General features: G+C 43.5%; 1 protein-coding gene across 1 annotated transcript in view; it reads left to right on the top strand.

Moving 5' to 3' along the window:
• Nucleotides 1-8,015: 8,015 nt before the first annotated feature.
• The window catches only part of TAF3 (TATA-box binding protein associated factor 3), a 134,363-nt gene continuing 123,918 nt past the window's right edge, over nucleotides 8,016-18,460 (top strand). The window contains exons 1-2 of the mRNA XM_012741236.2: nucleotides 8,016-8,385; nucleotides 14,393-14,635. Of these exons, the coding sequence (XP_012596690.2) occupies nucleotides 8,220-8,385; nucleotides 14,393-14,635 (409 nt within the window). The 5' untranslated portion in view covers nucleotides 8,016-8,219. The remainder of the gene's footprint in view (nucleotides 8,386-14,392; nucleotides 14,636-18,460) is intronic.

Genomic DNA, 18,460 nt, shown 5'->3' with positions numbered 1-18,460 from the left:
CAGGGCTGAGGAATAATAGTAAATATTAATAGTTTTACATTAATTAGCATCTGCAGGCCTGTTTCATCAGATTCTTCAGAGAAGAGTCTTCTAGACTCCTTCCTGAAGGCAGGCCTGAGAGCCAGCACCTGTGGGCCAGGTCAGGGATCTTGGCATTCAGGAACTCGGCTCGCGGGCCAGCACACGCACCATCCGCACTTACAGTGCCTGATGGCCTCAGTCCAGAAACCCTCCTTCACTGCCTCTGAAGAGCAAACCTCTGGGCTCTGCCAGGATTGGGGGGGGGGTGGCTGTCACCCGAGGGTGCCACATGAGGGAAAGCATCCAGCCTCCAAAGTCATGTTATTCCTGTTGTCTCTTCCGCTCCCTTGGCCCTTGTGATTTTTGCCTTTTGAAAAAAATCCTTTGCTGATGTCTTAGTTGAGTATGGGATGAGTGAAAGTGTGTATGTATGCATTTAATCTGCCGTCCTTAAGTGGAAGCCCAGAAGAAGGGTTTCACAAGAAAGGGTTCTATTACGCATACAGTTTTAAACTTGGACATTCCGTGCTGATACATAAATATCTAACTATTGGTAAACATAGGCTTTCCAGTTTTTCATGACTGAAACTATTGAATAAGCATCCTTGGGCAAGTCTCTGCATAGTCATCTGAGGGTATCTCTGTGGACTTAGTTATTAAAAATGGAAGCGATGACTGTACCTTTTAACATTTAATAGACATTGCCAAATTGTTCTTGAAAAGGTTGTAAACTTGGATCAACAGTGTATGAGACTGATTCCTCCATTCTCTAAAACCTTGTCTATCTTTCTAACAATCTGATGACTGAAAATACAATTGCCCACTTGTTGACCATTTTAATTGATTTTTTTTTTTTACCTTTTTCTCATTGAAATGTGAGGTCTCTGCATATTAGTGACAACCCTTTTATTTGTGTTGCAATTTAAAATTGGGGAAGTTTGTGTAACTGTTGTTAGACAAAGACACATTTTCAGTTTTTTTACTCTACTTTTAAATACTATCTGGTTAACTACAAAGGAAACCAAAATTCAATGCAGGGAAGTAGCATTTTTATTAGAAATGTTGCATTTCTCCTATACTACTTTCTTATAGACCCAGCATAGGGTCTTGAGAAATAAAAGTGAACAAGGTCTTAATTTGCTTTACCAACAACTCCACATAAGGGAATATAGTTTTGTGTGCACAGAGTAAGTGGTTAGTGAAAGGACTGAAATAAATCAGCTCTGCACCCTCTCCACCTAGAGAACAGGCACCCTGCAGAGCCCTGAACATCTCAAAGGAGCCCGGCAGACAAAAGGAAATGTAAATCTTTCTGTGACTAAAACTGCCTTTAGCATCTGTTTCTATAGCCTGGAGTAGTTCCTGAGATGTTCCTGGACGACAGCTTGGGGGACAATCTCCAGATGTCAAAGGCAGCCCCAAATCATAGATTCTGGGAAAGGTCACTTTATCCCTAAAGCAAAGGGAACGGATGCAGCAGTTTCACACAGCAGATTCCATTGTTTACTTGCTGTTAAGAAGACAAGAAGGAGTAGATAATGGCAATTCACAACAATAACTATTTTTCTTTTCATCTCCATAAAAGCATCAAGCCACTTGGCCTAGCTCCTGGCATCTCCATTCTTTTTCTTTGGCATGCCACGACATCTCCCTGCTCTCTCCCTCTCTTCCACCTCTTTCTTTCTCTCTCAGTGGTTTGGAATGCTAGCTCAGCCCTTACCAGGTGTGATCTTGGGTGGGTTATGTAGGTAGTCTTTCACTTGTAACATCTGTAAAGTAGAGATTAAAACAGTGCTTCCTTCATAGGGTTGTTAGGAGGATCAAATGAGCTAATTAATATTTACAAAATACTTAGAATCTAACATAGTAAGTGTTATGTACATTCATGGTTAAGTGATCTATGTAAAAATGATTACCAGTTCAATAGAGCATTAGTGATGCTCTTCTGTGTGTTGGCACTCTTACACCCTGAAGATACAGCGATAATTAAAACACCTATAGGAGTTTACAACAAATTATGACAAATGCGATGTGTTGTAATTAGGGAGGACACATAAGGGGGACACCAACTCATATCTGGGGGGAGATAAGAGACAGGGAAGGCCATCCGGCCTGCAGGAGGTGAGGTCTAAACAGAGTTCTCAAGGACCAGCGACCAACAGTATAAATTAAACTACTAGAACAAACCTATGGGGTGGGAAGGCATTTAAGGCCAAGGAAGCAGAATAAACAAAAGTCTCAGGTCAGGATTCAAACAGTCTGAGAACTGCTATCCGAGGAGGAGAAGGGCAGGATGATCTGGAAAGGCACAGGCTGTGCCACTCTGTGGTTTGGACCCATAGGAAGGAGTCTTGAAGAGTAAGCGTGACATTTTCCCCCAAGTTACATCCTCTCCTTTAGCTAAGTGTCATAACAGTGCAGTTAGTGATCAATGTTTTCTACTAGTGAGGCTTATTACACAACTTGAACCGCTATCATATTTTTTTGAAAACATTTAGATAGTACCTAAAGAGCTAGGTCTGTTAATGTTAATATTCTAGTATTGCATTTCCATCATCACAATCCCTGTTGTCTATGATTTGCCCTTTAGGAACCTTTGTTTGTCTGTCTGCCTTAACGTGGAATATTTGCAGCTTTCAGACACTTTATTATTATCATTGGAAACTTTCTAAGCTTGAAATTTGTGAAGTCACTGAGCTCCTGCTGGCACCAACCAAATAAAGCCATGATGCCCTTGCTGAAGTCGGGGCCCACTGGTGCCCAGCTGGAACCCTCTGCTAGCACGGACCTCTGCACCCCAGAACTCGGCTTTGCTACGTTGCCCTCAGTACTTGCATCATCCTCCAAGACAGAATGATAAGAGCCAGAGTCTTGGAGTGAACAAGAGGTCTGCTCTCAAGAAGAAAGCTCTGTCTATAGATCTTGTGCCCCGCACTAAGCCATCTACAAACAATGGACTCTTCACTGCTCCTTAAAAAACTTAAATTTTTTAAGTTACAAAAGGCATTTGGGGACAATGGGAAAAATCTTAATACGCACTTTATTTGGGGTGATGTTATCGTATCAGTGTGTTGAGTGTGACTGTGGTATTGGGGTCTGGTGGGAGGGGTGATGTGCCATCCAGAGTCCCCTGGGGGGGGGACCTCCAGGGAATGCAAGGAGCACCCAGCCCTCAGCTGTGACTGGCTCTGGAATTGCCTCAGCTGGAGACCACCACGCCCAAGGTCTCGGCCCTCTCCTGAAGCAGCCCGCATCCGGTGCCTGAGGCCGGACAGCCCCCAGCTTTAAGGCTTTCCGTGGGGTTGGCTGAAGCCTTCCTAGAGCGTGAGCTGCAGCTCAAAGTCTCCCTCCCACAATACTGCTTCCTGCTCCGCCCTCCTCCTTTCCTCCTCTCCCCCCCTTCCTTAGGTGGTAAGCCCGGAAGCACCTCTCCACAGGCTAATCTCCACCTCAGAGGCTGCCTCCTGGGAGTCCAATTTGGGACAGTTTAAACTAGAGGGGCCTGAGGAAGCAAGTACAAAGATGGAATTTTGGAGCTGGATCACCCACCTGGCTGGCGTGGATGGTAAGGACTTCAGCACTGATGGCGGATGGAGCACAAAGGTGCTACCTGGCACACGGTAGCAGCTCCTGAGTGTGCAAGTCCTAAAACTTCCACCAGTGGGCAACTAGGGTGGTGTAACAGTGGGTACGATCTATCGAACAAGATATTCAAAAAATATGAAGATCATGGGACCCTGAAATAAGAGACCAGGTGGCAGTGCTTAACTGCTTATGGTCAGAAACCTGGTGAATGCAATTATAAGGGGCAAGAAACATTAGAGAGGGTGGGCTCACCTGGTGAGTTACGGCGTTTGTTCACAGAATGATGAACCCCTGACTGAGATCGACGGGTAGCCAACAAGTAGGCTACTCAATCTTTCCCATCAAAATACCACAAGGATGGGTAACAGGTGGCCCCAACAACCAGTCATGATCCCTTGCCCAGTTTCGGGGTCTGAGCCACTTTCAGACTGAAACTTTTATCTACAGAAGGACAGACTGAGTCTTCGGGAGGAGGGAACGCTGCAACACCAAATGGATAAGGTAAGAATTCCCCGCACTCCTTCCACAAAAGAGCCGATGGCCATTGACTCAGGTAACCCCATTGACTCAGGTAACCGTCCACTGGGGAAAGGGAATGCCCACGCGTTTTGAGGACTGCTGAACAGAGGGCCTGAGCTGAGAATGGAACCAAGGCATGCAGCGTCATCGGGGCCCCTTGTTAGACTGGGGGCACCTGAGACCGGGCGAGGCTCACACTGGTCCTTGGCATTTATGGGCCTACTCAGCGGCCAGTGGTCCCATCGTATTTCATTTCATTTGACAGTCTGGTTCCTGCAAACACGAGAGGCAGCTGGAAGGGTGAGAGTGAATTACTGCAATTGCAGCTGCTGTGTCAAACGTGGCATCTTTGCTAGAGGAGACACACACTGTCTCAGGCACAAGACATGTGGCCACTGGTTGATGACAGCAGACTTTTCCACCCCAAACAGAAAGGATCACAAATAGTTTATATTCACTTGGAACAGACAACAGTATATATTTTGGTCTTGCCTGAGAGCTATGTTAATTCTCCCACCCTCTGCCGTCATATGCAAACAGTCCACGACTTACAGTGCATCAACTCATGATTTTTCAACTTTATGATGGTGCGAAAGCAGTATGCATTCAGTCGAAACCACACTTCGAGTTTTGGTCTTTTCCTGTGCGCTAGCCATATGTGGCACAGTATTCTCCCACGACGTTGGGCAGTGGCAGTGAGCCGCAGCTGCCAGTCAGCCACGTGAGCACAAGAGTAAGAATTCGTTTTGATAAGAGAAACAGACGCATATGGTGGGTATGGATTTGCCTTTCTTGCTCATAATGTTTGATCCACTGGGCTCCCCTTTCCTGCTGAGTCAGCCCCAGGGACCCATTTTACAATAAAGGAGGTGTGTGAGGGGCATAAGGCTGTGAAATCCACTGGTCATGCCATACACAACACCAACGCAGAAGCTGTTTGTGACAGAGCCAAGGAAAAGCCTTTTGTAGGCACAGCTAAAGCATCGGCTCAGGTGGTACCTTAGGATGGGCTGCGATCTCCCAGAGTGCCACACATACTCTTGACAACTTTTTTTTCCATGGTGCTGTGTTCCTAACAGGCAGACGACACAGGGTAGAGGCTGGGGTTTCCCCACCTACCATCACTCCTACCCAGCTGCTCTGGATTCCCCAGGTTTATTGATCCGATTTCCAAAAAGGAGAATGCTTTCACCAGGGGAAACAGCAGGAGTCCCACTGAAATATTAGCCACAGTTGCTACCTGGGCACTTCCTCCAAGAGACTGCAGCAGAGGGAGGAGTCACCGTCCCAGCAGGAGTGACTGACTCTGGTCTTCAGGAGGGTGGGTGGGTGGGTGGGGAGGGTGCTGCTATCACACAGTGGGAGGAGAGTTTGGCTCCCACATGGTCTGTCTGGGTGCCTGTTAGTACTTTCTTGCCCAATTCTGATGGTAAAAGGAAGGACAAGTTCAGCAGCCATAGTCTGAAAGGGTATGGAGACCAGAGGCTCAGACCTCCTGTGCATGAGAGCCTGGGTCATGCCACCAGGCAAACCACTGAGACTAGAAGTGAGAGAAATCTAGAATGGATAGTAGAGGGGGAAAACTAATATCTACTGAGGCACAGCTGCAGCAGTAGGGGCTTTGATTTGTCTCCTGGACTGTCCTCTCTAGCGTTGCTTCCCCCTCCCCCCCCAGGGTAAAGGGGTGGACTGTGGTGACTATTATTATGCACTGCTCAGAGTCCCCCAGGACTGTCCTGTCAGCTGTCCTTGGAATTGAACTGACTCAGATGCAGAGAGCACCACTACCTAAGATCACACACCCTTTCTTGGGCAGCCCTCATGCAGTGATCTACCAACACGGGAATGCAAAAGTCCAGCCTTCTTGTCCCAATTCAGGACAACACTGAAGGGCCACCCCAGCTTCAACACTCTCTGTGGGTCTGGCTGAGGCCACCCACCCTTGGCAGTCTGGTGTCCGCACCTTCCCTTCCACAGGTGGTAGCCCAGGAGGACACCTAAATAAACCTTCCCCAGGCTCATCTCAAAGTTAGCTTCCTGGAAACCAAACCTGTGACATATGGTCATGCCTATGGTTCTATGGGGGGAGTGTTCTCTTTTGGGGAGATATGCTGAAGTGCTGTGGGTTTAAGTGTCATGAAGTTTATAACATCTTCAAACTGGGAAAAAATACTACTCGCATGTATATATAAATACAAAATTATCTAGTGAATGAGGTAAAATGTTAACAATTGCTGAGTCCAGTCTAGATGAAGTGTATACCTGTGTCTATGATTTTGTTGTAACTTTTCCGTAGGTTTGAAATTTTCCAAAATAAAAGTTGAAGGGATTAATGTGCCCCCACCCCCATACACAGGCAAGTGAAGAGGAACAGAGGGGTGGAGAGGCATGTGTGAAATCCAAGGTACAAGAGAGTTTCAAAGTTAAGGTAATGTTCAACATTATCAAATGGCTACAAAATGATCAGGTAAGGCTAACACTGTAAAGCATCCCACAGATTGAGGAACAAAAAGGTCCCTGATAGCCACTGTACTCCAGCCTGGGCAACACAGCAAGATTCTGTCTCTTAAAAAAGTCCCTGATAATCTTGGGGATGGAAGTGTCAACAGAGTATATCATAGGCATCTTGCCATCTAGTACCTTGCTTCTCTGCAGATTGTCAGCTGACGTACTACCGTATTTTCAGTTCTGCTGTGTTTTAAAGACTTTAAAAAATATTGAATATCTATTATGTTCAGAGTTCAGGAATAGTCCCTGGAAGGGATATAGAGTCACTCCAAAGGTCACAAATTTACTAGGGGAGCCACTTACACTTGTACACTAAATACACTGTGATAGGTACAGAAGGGCATATTTAAGACATTGAGTGCATCAGCCATTTCAACCTGGCTACCCACAGGCTGAATCTAGCTAGCCTAACTGTGGAATTAGTTTGGCTTGCAAATTAAAATTTAAAATGTGTTCCCAATATTGTATTTAAAAAAATCAAGATGCCACAAAATCTCGATTTCTGGCATCTCAGAAAGATCCAGCAATATTTAGCTGGAGCTGGAAGGCAGCTCTGGAATAAGGCGGTCGTTCCCAGGACACTCGGCCTGCGTCAAGGATTTAAGGTACTTGTTTGGCCTCTGTTGACAACCGGGTTCCTCATTCCCTGGACGGATCACAAGGGCAATGGGCAAACTGGCAAATTAAATTAAAAGTCCACCGCCAGCTCACCTGCTTTTGTAAAAATAAAATAATAGTTTTATTAGAACCAAGGCTAAGATTAGATGAGGTTGAGTGAGGCTGGAGTTTATGGCATGAATTTGGATTATTATTATTATTATTAGAAAAGCCGTATTAAAATATTATTGATCTTGATCACTGAGTTTTTGGGGAGCTCTCATTAACCCAGCACAGAGGCCTCACCCTAGTCCCGTCCATATTGTGAAGGACTCAGAGTGACATGCTGAACGGCTTGGACGTTATTTAATCTACACAGTGGCAAGCAGTTCCCTTTTTTTTTCTCTTTAGCAGAGGCAAGACCAGATCAGATCCGCATTTGGGGGAGCGCCCCAAATTTCTAACACTTAACGCTCCACATTATTGACATTATTAACGCTAACTCTCTAACATTTCAATGTCATGTCCCAGTTCCCTCGTTTGCCCCTAAAACACAGAGTCCCCCCCCCTCCCTCCTCCCCAGGTGAGCGCCCCCGCCCCGGGAAAGGCCCCAGCACCTGCAGTCCCGGGCGCACCCTTCTCCTGCGCCGCGCATGGCCACTTCCGGCCGCCTCCCAGGCCTGCGGGGCGATACCCAGAGCGTCGCTCCGCTCCCACGGGGCGGAGCTTCCTCATCGGCGCGATCGGCGTTCGCCTCGTGCTGCCTCGCCCCGGCGGCCGTCCAGCGGGAGGCGGAGCGAGTCCAAAATGGCGGCTCTCAGGCAGGCGCGCTCCTTGCTGCTGGGGCTTTGAGGTGGTCGCCCGGGCTCCAGGGGGACGATTTCCCCGGCGCGGGGGCCCCAGAGGATGAATCGGGGGCCCTGCTAAGGCCAGGCGGCGGGGCCGGAGAGAGGTGGCAGCGCGGGCTGCGGTGGCGTCCACGCAGCGGGATGTGCGAGAGTTACTCCAGGTCGTTGTTGAGGGTCTCGGTGGCGCAGATCTGCCAGGCGCTGGGCTGGGACTCGGTGCAGCTCAGCGCCTGCCACCTCCTCACCGACGTGCTGCAGCGCTACCTGCAGCAGCTGGGCCGGGGCTGCCATCGGTACTCGGAGCTCTGTGAGTACCGGGCTGGGTGCGGGAGGGCTGCCCCGGCGAGTCACGAGTGACACCTCCGGTCTCCCCGCGTCCCTCCCTCGGCGTCCCCGCGCCCCGCGCTCCGCCCTGGGGTCTGCCCCCTCCTCAGCCCCCGACGCCCTCCCCCTCACCCCGGGCTTCCACTGCCCCTGCAAACTCCAGTCATCCCCGGGGTGCCTCTTCCTCATCCGCTAACTTCCCGCCACCAGCCCGGGAACCCCGGCTCCGCTCCCGGCTCCACACCCTCCCGCCCGCTCCTCCGCGCCTCGGTGCGCCTCGGTCCTCCTCATTGTCTCCCGGGTGCGGCGGGTCGCGTCGCGCCCCCACGGGATGCCCCACAGACCCGCTCTCGCCCTGGTCCTTTTCCCTCTCTCGCCCGCAAACTACTACAACTAGTTGTCACAGGCGCTCCGTCTACCGGCCGTTTCATACAAGGACTGGCCATTCTTTAGCTCCCAACTACACGGGGCTGGTTGACAGCTCTGCTCCGTTAGAGACTCTGCCTCCTCTTCCCTCTGTGCTCCTTCGTTTCCCAAATAACACCTCCCCTCAGCGTTCCCCAAGGTCGACTTTTGTCACTTTGGCCGGCTGGATTAACTTTCACTTGCGTCTCAGTGACCCCCTTGATTTCCTCCTCTGTGTGTGTGTATGTCAGTGGTCTATCAAAGTGTGATGGATAGAGGGATCACAGGCAATTTACAGGGTCCTCCAGCTAATCTGGGCTACGGTATTTATGGGTCTCAGGGGAATGTGTGGTAGTATCTGTAGCTAATGGCATTTAATAATTTGATAGAAGGAATGGAATATTTTAATAGAAGCTCACATCATCATGTTGGTGTGAAGCAAGCATTTGTGTGTGTTGGGGAGGGGTGGACTACTGCTTACTTAAGCTTCGGGTCCTGATTTTTTTTTTTTTTTTTAAGGTGTAGTAAAGCTGGAGAACTGGATGAAGTGTTCCGTAGGATATTTTGTTAAAGTTTTTCCTAGACTGAAAAATTGAGACCCGTAGATACGCTGTACTTCTCAGGCCCCAAATTCCATTCCTATTTGCATAGTGCTGCCAAAATAATCTCTCCCCAACACCAATCTGAGCCTGTCATTCTTCTCAAAAATATTTCAACTGCACTCCATTGGTTACAGGCTAAACATCTAAACTCTTAGCAGCACACAGTTCCCTTTGTGAGCTAGCATTTTTCTTATCTTCTGCCCCCCTGCCATACTAATCTGCAACCGTGCTGAGCTACCTGCCTTTCCAGAATGTTTTAAGCTATCCATTCCTATATGCATGCTGTTTCCTAGAGTGTCCTTCACCCCTGGTCCACTAGCAGTATTACTTATGGTTTTGGGATGTACTTACCACTTGCTCTAGGGAACTCATGTTATCTGCTCTCATAATTCTATGCATATTTCTGTTATGTTATTCATCACCTTGTTTTGTAATCCTCTGTGTATGTCTCTTTCCCTGCCTCAGGAGACAAACTGATTATATTTGTATTCTGTAACATACTTTGGGGTCATAATATAATAGGCACCCAGAAAATATTTGTTGAATAAATGAATAAACTGATAATCCACAAACATAATAGCTATTTATTGACTTCACATTTTGAGTTCCAAAAATGTGTGTGTGTTGAACGCTTGATTTCATTGATACCTCTAAATTTGGAGCTGCAGAGTGATGTGCATTCATTGTTATCTTTAAAGTCCATCATTAGCAGAATACTCTCCTGGCTTTTGCTTTTTTCCTGTGTGGACCCCTCCATGGTCCTTGAGTACACTGTTACTGTTATGCTAGTATTATAGCATATAGAGTATATTCTTGCTACTAGGTTCTCTAAATAAGGACAAATGTTCTGTACCTTTAGGTACTCAAAATATCCCCTGACACATACTTTCTTGCCTCATACACATCCAGAATCTGTGCTGGCCCTCAGGGTTACTAGGTATTCCAAAGTCATCAAGTGTTCATTGTTATGCTTAAATGTAAACCTTGTTCCTAATTACCCAATTTCTGTAGTCAGTTTTCTTGTTTTCTGTGAGAATGCAATTGTCAAGTTCATTAATTCCCCATTGTGGTTTGGTGACTTTTTTTAAATGCTAATTTTGGTATGCGTGTTAGATATTTTCAGATTTTTTTTTTCTATACCTTATTTTAAAATCAAATTCTGATTCAAGTCGTAACCACTGGTTATGACTATGCAATATTGTATTCCATTCCTTTAAATCCTTCTTTTTATCTCTTCTTTTTTTCCCTTTTCTTTTTTATTTTTTTTTTAATTTTTAATTTTTTTTTTGAGACAGGGTCTTGTTCTGTCTCCCAGACTAGAGTGTTGTGGCATCATCACAGCTCACAGCAACCTCAAACTCCTAGGCTTAAGCAATCCTCCTTCCTCAGCCTCCCAAGTAGCTGGGACTGTGCCTTGCTAACTTTTCTATTTTTTGTAGAGATGAGGGTGTTGCTCATGCTCAGGCTCATTTTGAACTCCTGGCCTCAAGTGATCTCCCCCACCTCAGCCTCCCAAAGTGCTAGGATTATAGGTGTGAGCCACCATGTCTAGTCCCTTTCTGTCTTTTTTTTTTTTTTTTGAGACAGAGTCTCGCTTTTGTTGCCCAGGCTAGAGTGAGTGCCGTGGCATCAGCCTAGCTCACAGCAACCTCAATCTACAGGCGTGCGCCACCATGCCCGGCTAATTTTTTCTATATATATATTAGTTGGCCAATTAATTTCTTTCTATTGTTAGTAGAGACGGGTCTCGCTCAGGCTCAGGCTGGTTTCGAACTCCTGACCTCGAGCAATCCGCCCGCCTCGGCCTCCCAGAGTGCTAGGATTACAGGCGTGAGCCACCGCGCCAGGCCTCCCTTTCTGTCTTTTTGACAAATATTTATTGAGCACCACTCATGAACTAAGCCCTTTGTGAGATGTTGGAGATACAAATTACTAAGATACAATCCCTGCCCATAAAATACATTCAAGGGTGTTAGAATGTCAACAGAAGCAAACTGATGGTATTTGTTTCTTTAAAAAAAAAAGTTCTCAAGTTAAAGCAAGTACTAGAAGTTTACTGTTAATTCAGATATTATTATTAAGACATGTTTCTTACATATTGTATTATGTATGAAATATGTGTGTATGCAGTGAAAGCATATGCAAAACCTTTCAGAATGATGCTTCAGCACTAGTACTCTAACTTATTTATTGCATAGTACAGGCAGCAAATGCAAAAGGAATAAGAGAAAGGAGAGATGGTTGTAGACTCTGGATTCCCAGGTAGGATTACTTCACAGAAAAGATAAGATTTGAGTTGAGCTATGAAATATGGCCGTATAAAGGTATGGAATATTCCAGGTTAGAGAATAGCATAAACTAAGATGTCCAAGTGAGATTAAGCATGATAAAAGTCATAGAAAGATGATCATATGTAGCTAGTTTATTTGAAAAATGTTTGAGGAAAATGTTCAACAGTGTGCAGTCCGGTTAAGGAGGGACAAAAGAATTGAAACATGGTAGAAAACATTGCATACTCTTTAAGTAGGATTAAAGTGGCATTTTAAGAAAATTGTACTGACAGTGAAGTACAAGGGAGATTCAAGTGGGCAGAACGTGGAACTGTACTGAGATAGTGACAGTAGGAATAGAAAGAAAGAAAAAATTCTGAAATCATAGGCGAAAAAAGGGGGGGAGGGAGAAAAAGTACCATAAGGTCTTGGGTTGAGATTGCAAAGCATATGAAGGAATTTAAGATGACTGCGTTTGTTATTTATCTTCTTTTGAGATGGAGTCTTGCTTTGCTGCCAGGGCTGGAGTGCCATGGCTATTCACAGGTGTGCACGATTATAGCACACAACAGCCTCAAACTCCTGGGCTCAAGAGATCCTCCCACCTCCGCCTCCTGAGTAGCTGGGACTACAGGTGCATGCCACCGTGCCCAGCTAAAATGATAGTTTTTTAGACTGAGAGAGTCACAATGGTTTTAATAGGACTAGTAGATTTGAAATGCATGTCTATGTTCAGTAAGAGAAAAAATGAATGTTAGTTTTGTTTTTTCTTTTTTACATCTCATAGAAGTAACACATACTTGTAGAAAATTCAAAGAACGCAGAAGTGTTTGAAGTCAGAAGTCTCTTGCTTCAACCACACCAATCTCCTCTACTGTAGCTCCCATGCCCTTGCACTGTTAACTGTTGCCTGTATACCCTTCCAGAATTTTCTATGTGTGTTAGCATGCACAGATCCCATTCTTGCAAAGTTTGGAGTCATCTTTTTCATTTTGCAGTGTGATTTAATTTCAGATACTGAGTTTGAAGTGATCATAGAAGATTTCAGTAAAACAAAAAAAATCCTTCAGGCTATTGAAAATCAGGAATTGGAGTTTTCATAGAAGTTTTTAAAGATGTGGAGAGACCGAATGGGCGCTGTGGCTCTCGCCTCTATTCCTAGCACTTTGGGAGGCAGAGGCGGGAGAATCATTTGAGGATAGGCGTTTGAGGCTGGAGTGAGCTATGATCATGTCACTGCACTCCAGCCTGGGCAACAGAGTGAGGACCTGTCTCCAAAAAAAAAAAAAAAAGAAAGAAGGAAGGAAGGAAGGGAAAGGGAAAGGGAAAGGAAAGATATAAAGACCTTAAGTTCTACTAAGGGTAGGCATAGGAAAAACTTGGCTGTTGTAAAGAAAATATCACTATATGTAACCTTTTATCTTTTTATCTCCATTTTATGAGATGGTTTCTAATTACATTTGAAAATTTATATGTAGATTACTTTTATGATCTGAGTCCTTTTTTGTAAATATTCTTTTTTTTTTTGAGACAGAGTCTCACTTTGTTGCACAGGCTAGAGTGAGTGCCGTGGCGTCAGCCTAGCTCACAGCAACCTCAAACTCCTGGGCTCAAGCAATCCTGCTGCCTCAGCCTCCCGAGTAGCTGGGACTACAGGCACACACTACCATGCCTGGCTAATTTTTTCTAATTTTAGTTGTTTGGCTAATTTCTTTCTATTTATAGTAGAGACGGGTCTCACTCTTGCTCCGGCTGATCTCAAACTCCTGAGCTCAAGCTATCCTCCCACCTCGGCCTCCCAGAGTGCTAGGATTACAGGCGTGAGCCACCATGCCTGGCCTTTTTTTTGTAAATATTCTTAGATGTAAAATATTGATTTGATAGTATGATTCATTTAACAGATATTTATTGAGTGCTAGATATGTGCCACCTACTGTTTTAGGTTCCAGAGATCCATCAGTGAACAACAGAGGGAATATAGTGGACGTTTACTTAATCAATATAGCACTCTAATTATTTGATAGTAAAAACAATGATACTGATGTTTATGGGTCATGTACTTTGTGTTAGCCACTGCTCTAAATACTTTTGACCATCTGTAAACTACTTTTGATATTTTTTCTATGCTGCCTGATTATTAGCGTGATTGTCTGTGGTGTTTTGGTTGGTTGTCAGATCATATTTAAAATTGACTTTAAGAATCAGCTTTCTGGGCCAGGTATGGTGATTCATGCCTGTAATCCCAGCACTTTGGGAGGCCAGGGTAAGAGGATCACTTGAGGCCAGGAGTTCTAGGCCTGCCCTGGACAATATAGTGAGACTTTTTCTCTATACAAAAAAAAAAAAAAATTAGCCAGGCATGGCTTGCATGTACCTGTAGTCCCAGTTACTCAGGAGGCTGAGGCAAGAGGATTGTCTGAGCCCAGGAATTCAAGGCTGCAGTGAGCTATGATTGTACCACCACACTGCAGCCTGGGCAACAGAGTGAGACTCTATTGCTAAAAGAAAAAAAAAAAAAATCAGCTTTCTAATATTTAAATAATGTGACACTCTGTTTAAAATCTATTAAATTCTTTTTAATAACTAGGTTTTAAATATATAGTGCATATGATTCTCAGGCACATATTTACTTACTACTTTTTTTTTCCTAATACTGTGAAAAAATATTCATGGGATTTTCTTGAAATGGGATTTACTTTTGACTTTGTTTCAGATGGCCGAACAGACCCAATTTTGGATGATGTTGGTGAAGCTTTCCAGCTGATGGGGGTTAGTCTGCATGAACTGGAAGACTATATTCACAATATCGAGCCTGTTACTTTCCCACATCAAATCCCTTCGTTTCCTGTTAGCAAGAACAACGTACTTCAGTTTCCCCAGCCTGGAAGTAAAGATGCCGAGGAAAGAAAAGAATACATTCCGGACTACATGCCACCCATCGTGTCTTCTCAAGAAGGTTTGTGATCGTTGGTTTGTTTCTTCCTCATATAGCAGCGACTATTTTAAGTGATTTTTATTTTTTCCACTCTTTCCTGCAAAGAAGGAACTTAGGTGATTTTTAATCTTAGCTTTCCATTGTATGCCAACATATGAATTCCAGAAATGCAGTCAAAATATTTTAATGTTACTTACAAATTATTCTAACCCTTAAATCAACAAACTTGTAACTGACATTACCGGGCAGAGCGGTGGCATAGTCAAGGATATGCCTGACAAGGTATTTGTCTCCTTTGTCAATCTCAGTAGGGAAGAAGAGAACGTGGCATAGAGGGAAGTCTTCCAAGAGATGTATGGGAGTGGGATGTTCAGTAAATTAGACAACCTTTGAAACAAAAAGGAAAAATTGGGGTCACTCTTTTCCTTCCCCCTTATTATTAATGTGAGTTCAGTGCCATCTTGCTGGGATCAGTGAGTGAGTTGTGCATATTCACTGATGCTATGCGGACGTATTTCTGCTGTTTAACGATGAGCAGAGATGTTTGTTGTTTCATCATATCGAACTTCTGATTATAAAATGATAGCTAATCAGGCACAAATGGTCAGTCCCATTGCAGAGTCCCTTTTTCCTGCATGATTTTACATGTTGATCACGAGGTTCACCAAGATTCTAAAGAGGTGCTTAAGTAATTTGTGGTCTCTGATATAGGTACAATATACTGGTAAAAATAGAAAAGTTGCAATTAATTTCTTTTCCTTTTTTAAAACAATTTAAAACCATAGGTATGTTTCAAGGCAATGCAAGTGATGCCAGAAATATTAATAACTTTTATTTATGTTTTTTTTTATTGTGGTAAAATATGTATGACATAAAATGGTTTATTATAACCATTTTATTTTTCCACCTGGTTCTTAGTGTGCAGTGTTTTTTTAACCATTTTAAGGTACACACTTCTGGGACATGAAAGTACCCTTCACATTGTATCACGACCATTACCACCATCTATCTCTAAAACTATTTCATCTTCCTAAACTAAAACTCTGTCCTCATGAAACTTAACTCCCCATTCCCCACTCCTTCCAGGCCCTGGCATCCACCATTCATTTTCTGTCTCCGTGAATCTGTCTACTCTAGGTACCTCTTACAAGTGCAACCACATAGTATTTGTCTTTTTATGACTGGATTATTTCACTTAGTATGTCTTCAGGATTCATCCATGTTGTAGCATGTGTCAGGATTTCCTTCCTTTTCAAGGCAGAATAATTACATTTACAATTGTAATTTATAATTACAAATGTATATTCTACATTTGTTTATCCACTTACCCGTTGACGGACATTTGGGTCGTTTCCACTTTTGGCTCTTGTGAATAACACTACTGTGAACGCTGGTGTGCAGATACCGTTTGTAGGGTCTTGCCCATGGAAGTTCTTTGTTTCTCCTCTTTCCAGGCACACTGATATTATTAACAGTGGAACTCGAAAAGCTGCAGATGCACCTCAGCCATCCCCAACTTCCCTTAGCAACGGCTTAAAATTCTGTCTCTCCTCTCCCCACCCCACCACTTTGAATATATTTGTATTTGTAGCCTTTATTACCCTTGAGGAAATCTTACTGTTTATATTCTCCTATGTAAAGTTGTTCTATTTAAACCCCTCGTTCAGCCGGGTGCGGTGGCTCACGCCTGTAATCCTAGCACTCTGGGAGGCCGAGGCAAGAGGATTGCTTGAGGTCAGGAACTCAAGACCAGCCTGAGCTAAAGCCAGACCCCGTCTCTACTAAAAATAGAAAAATTAGAGGGGCATGGTGGCACACACCTGTAGTCCCAGCTACCCAGGAGGCTGAGGCAGGTGAATTGCTCAAGCCCAGGAGTTTGAGGTTTCTGTGAGCTAGGCTGACTTCATGGCATTCTACCCAGGTAACAGAGCAAGACTCTGTCTAAAAAAAAAAAAAAAAAAATATATATGATTTATTAAGCATTCTGGACAACTTCATGAAAGTGGTGTTATATTATCAATCTATGATATGTCCTCTTGTACTCAGAATTAATCTTTGTATGGCTCTAAAATTTTTAGTTGAAAAGCCACTTAGAAGTAAGTATACAAAATTGGTAATTATACTGAAAAAAGCATGAATGGTAATCAAATGCTGAGAGAAAACTTAAGGCATTATACAGAGGAAGAAACTAAAGAAAAGACACTACACTAATATATAAGTAATTAGTACATCAGTGATTCTTAGAATGATAAGAGATCATGCATTTTATATCAGTGAATGGACAGTGGTCAAGTTTAACAACCAAGACTTATGTGTACCATCACATGGCATGTGAATGAGCCAGAACTTCTGTCTTCTCCTGTTTTAATACTTTAGCTCGTATTCTCTGTGCCTTTGGGAGCTTTCTAAATCTGCTTTGTGGTTTGCCTATCTTTCTGTCTCCTATTACACCACCTATTTATACTTAAATTGTTTGATATTTTTTCCCTGTTTTAAAAAAATATTTGGAGTCCGATGGACAACATTGGATTAATCCTTTTTTTAGGGGGATTAATCTTAATCCTTGCTTCATGCACACACTTATCATTGGTCCATGTTTGACCTGCATCTATTTCGAGTTAATTATTTTTAATAATAAGCCCTAACAAACTGACTACCCCAAGCCAAAGCTAGGACTTTGATAATAATCTACACTTAACCATTTGGTTCCTCTTGTTTTATTTTTATAGCATGCAAATATCACACAATAAAATTATCTTAAAGTGTTATATATAGTTATCATGTATAAATACTGCCAAGGAAATCTAACTAAGATATCAGATTTATATTGGGTAGTAAAGGAGCGTGAAGAACAATTTAGTGATTATAGATACTGACTTCTGGGCTGAAATCACTGTTACAATAAATTTTGGGGCTTCTTTTCCAGATTATTTGATGCAAAAGAAGAATCTTATTTCATTTAAAGTTTTATGCAGTATAAATTATAAATATTTTAAAAGGAAAATAACATAAGCCTTGAGACTGATACCAGATGTTTTCAGCAAACACTTATGCATCACCTAAGGAGCAGAAATATTGCTGATTCATAAGATATGCAGATGGATCCTAAGGGTGGAATAAGTGATAGGCAATACAGTTAGATGCTTATCAGAACCTTTCTCCCCCATTCATGGGAAAAGGATATAAAATGCAATCCTGCAGTTGCCATTTTTTAATATAGCCACGTAAGTCAACTTAATAAATCATTTACAATCTGAAATTCTTTTCCCCATGGGTGCAGCGTGTCAGACAGTTCTTAGTATTCTGGTTAACAGTGCAAAGTGTGGTACAGAGGTGAACAACTTTGATAATGATACTATTCGCCAAGCTTTTTATTTTCCTTTTACTTCCTTAAGAGCCACAGACAGGGGTAGACTTTGGTCATAAAATATTATTAGTAAAGTACTGCCATGGGGCTCCGCTCTCATCAATCATTCAACCTTGTGCATGTCGGAAAAGCATTTGAATTTTTCCTGCGCAGAGCACTCCAAGCACGGTGGTCAGTGTTGGGGAACAGGTGACCTGAGGTGGCAGTGGCCATCGTAGACACCACATGGACTTCATAGAGTTACTCAGACATGACTCAGCGAGTCATTTAGTTTATAGTCTTCCCAAGCTGCTTTACCTTTCTGAACTTTATATCCATCATCTGTAAAAGAGATTTAATAATAACCTGCCATATTGGTGATAGGGAGGAATGAGTGAGATATTTTTTAAGATATTTGTATAAAATAGGACCATGCTTCTTAACACAGAAAGCACATAACAACGTTAGTTCTCTTCTCATTTTTCCTTTCTCTGTCTTAA

The sequence above is a fragment of the Microcebus murinus genome, chromosome 25, assembly GCF_040939455.1.
Source record: "Microcebus murinus isolate Inina chromosome 25, M.murinus_Inina_mat1.0, whole genome shotgun sequence".
Classification (NCBI taxonomy): domain Eukaryota; kingdom Metazoa; phylum Chordata; class Mammalia; order Primates; family Cheirogaleidae; genus Microcebus; species Microcebus murinus.
Note: the sequence above shows the minus strand (reverse complement) of the source record. Positions and strands in the feature narration are given on the sequence as shown.